The 1,765-nt window shown below is 35.8% G+C and overlaps 1 protein-coding gene across 1 annotated transcript; it reads left to right on the plus strand.

The window, feature by feature from the left end:
- Positions 1-774: 774 nt before the first annotated feature.
- Positions 775-1,420, plus strand: LOC141591519 (histone H2B.3-like). Its single transcript, XM_074411879.1, has one exon. The coding sequence runs from the start codon at positions 844-846 to the stop codon at positions 1,273-1,275; it is 432 nt and encodes a 143-aa protein (XP_074267980.1). The 5' UTR covers positions 775-843; the 3' UTR covers positions 1,276-1,420.
- The last annotated feature ends 345 nt before the right edge of the window (positions 1,421-1,765 follow it).

Raw genomic sequence — 1,765 nt, forward strand, 5'->3', positions numbered from 1 at the left:
AGACAGATAAACCGTCTATTTTACATTTTGAATTATAAAGAGCTTAAATAATATTGTTTTGCTAAAGATAGTGGTAATTATTTATTTAAAGGATAATAAAATTAAGATGGAATGAGTGAATGACTATATCACATATGAGCATTATATTAATATCCATATACGGAGTATGTATTTACCCTCGAGGGCTTGACGGGTTTTCATGCAAGGTTGCAGACTACACGCGCGTTATTAGAATATTAGGGATGATAATCGAAAGATGGTAGGTACTATTTGTCTAGGATCCTAAGAAAATAACAAAAATAAGATAAAAAACGGTTTTATACGGAATATACAAATACAATTATTATATTCGTATTCAACAATGCATATTTTGTCCTTCAATAATTTTGATTCCTACAATTAAGATAGGCGTAAAATCGTAAATGAGTATGAGAGTATTATACGTAACTACAAATTGAAGGAGTTTGTAAATTGTAATAGCGCAATAATCTCCCGCGCACCGTAGAAACAAAAATATTTCAAAGGGGCCAAAATAAACATACCGCCATGTCACAGATCCGAGCAAGACTAATTTACCCAATCACAGCACTCCACGTACTACATACCACGCAAAACTCCTCCTTTACTTCAACTTTATATCCCACCCGTTAATTTACCTCCATCAATCAACGGCTTATAACCACACCATAAACCTTCCACGTCACCGATCCATCCCAACACCTTTAAACCAATCACAACACTCCCCCTCTCCCTATAAATAAACACCTCATTTTTCCAGTCACTCCACACCATTCACATTTCCCATCTTCCTCAATCCTCACAATTCAAAACACTAAAAATTCAATGGCACCCAAAGGAGACAAAAAACCCGCAGAAAAAAAGCCTGCTGAGGCCGAAAAGGCGCCAGCGGAGAAAAAGCCGAAAGCCGGAAAGAAACTCCCGAAAGAAGCCGGAACTGCAGCAACCGGAGACAAAAAGAAGAAGAGAAACAAGAAGAGTGTTGAAACCTACAAGATCTACATCTTCAAGGTTCTCAAGCAAGTTCATCCTGATATCGGAATCTCGAGCAAGGCGATGAGTATTATGAACAGTTTCATCAATGATATCTTTGAGAAGCTTGCTCAGGAATCTTCGAAGCTTGCGAGGTATAATAAGAAGCCGACGATTACTTCCAGGGAGATTCAGACTGCTGTGCGATTGGTGCTTCCTGGTGAATTGGCGAAGCATGCTGTTTCTGAAGGGACTAAGGCTGTTACTAAGTTTACTAGCTCTTAATTATTTTGCTGTAATGCTGATATATTAGTATTAGTAGTGTTTTCGTTGTTGTTTTAGGAAATTGGACGATGTTGAATGCAATTGGTTTGATGTAACTATGGATTTACCAATTAATGAACGAATTAGTATGATCCGTTTTCGTAAATCCTTCTATTTCTTTTAGATTTGCCAATTTTACACATTGACATTTACATTCAAATTCAGCACTGCATTCCAAATTGGTTCCAAATAGTAGATGTAATTGTTTTAATTTTGTGAAATGTTGATTTTTTTTTGTTTGGTAAAATGTGAGTTTTTTTTTTGGTAAAATGTTGATTTCAGTCTTTATTCCTTAGTTGAAAATGTTGATTATTGTTTTGAGGCGGAGTTGAAAATGTTGATTTTACAGATTTGAGCTGGAGTTGAAAATGTTCGTTTGTTGTTTCTCCGAAATTGATGCTGGTCTATCTAATTCACAATCGATTATCCTTTTACACGATTGTTGCTATCT

The sequence above is a fragment of the Silene latifolia genome, chromosome 7 (assembly GCF_048544455.1).
Source record: "Silene latifolia isolate original U9 population chromosome 7, ASM4854445v1, whole genome shotgun sequence".
In the NCBI taxonomy this organism is placed as follows: domain Eukaryota; kingdom Viridiplantae; phylum Streptophyta; class Magnoliopsida; order Caryophyllales; family Caryophyllaceae; genus Silene; species Silene latifolia.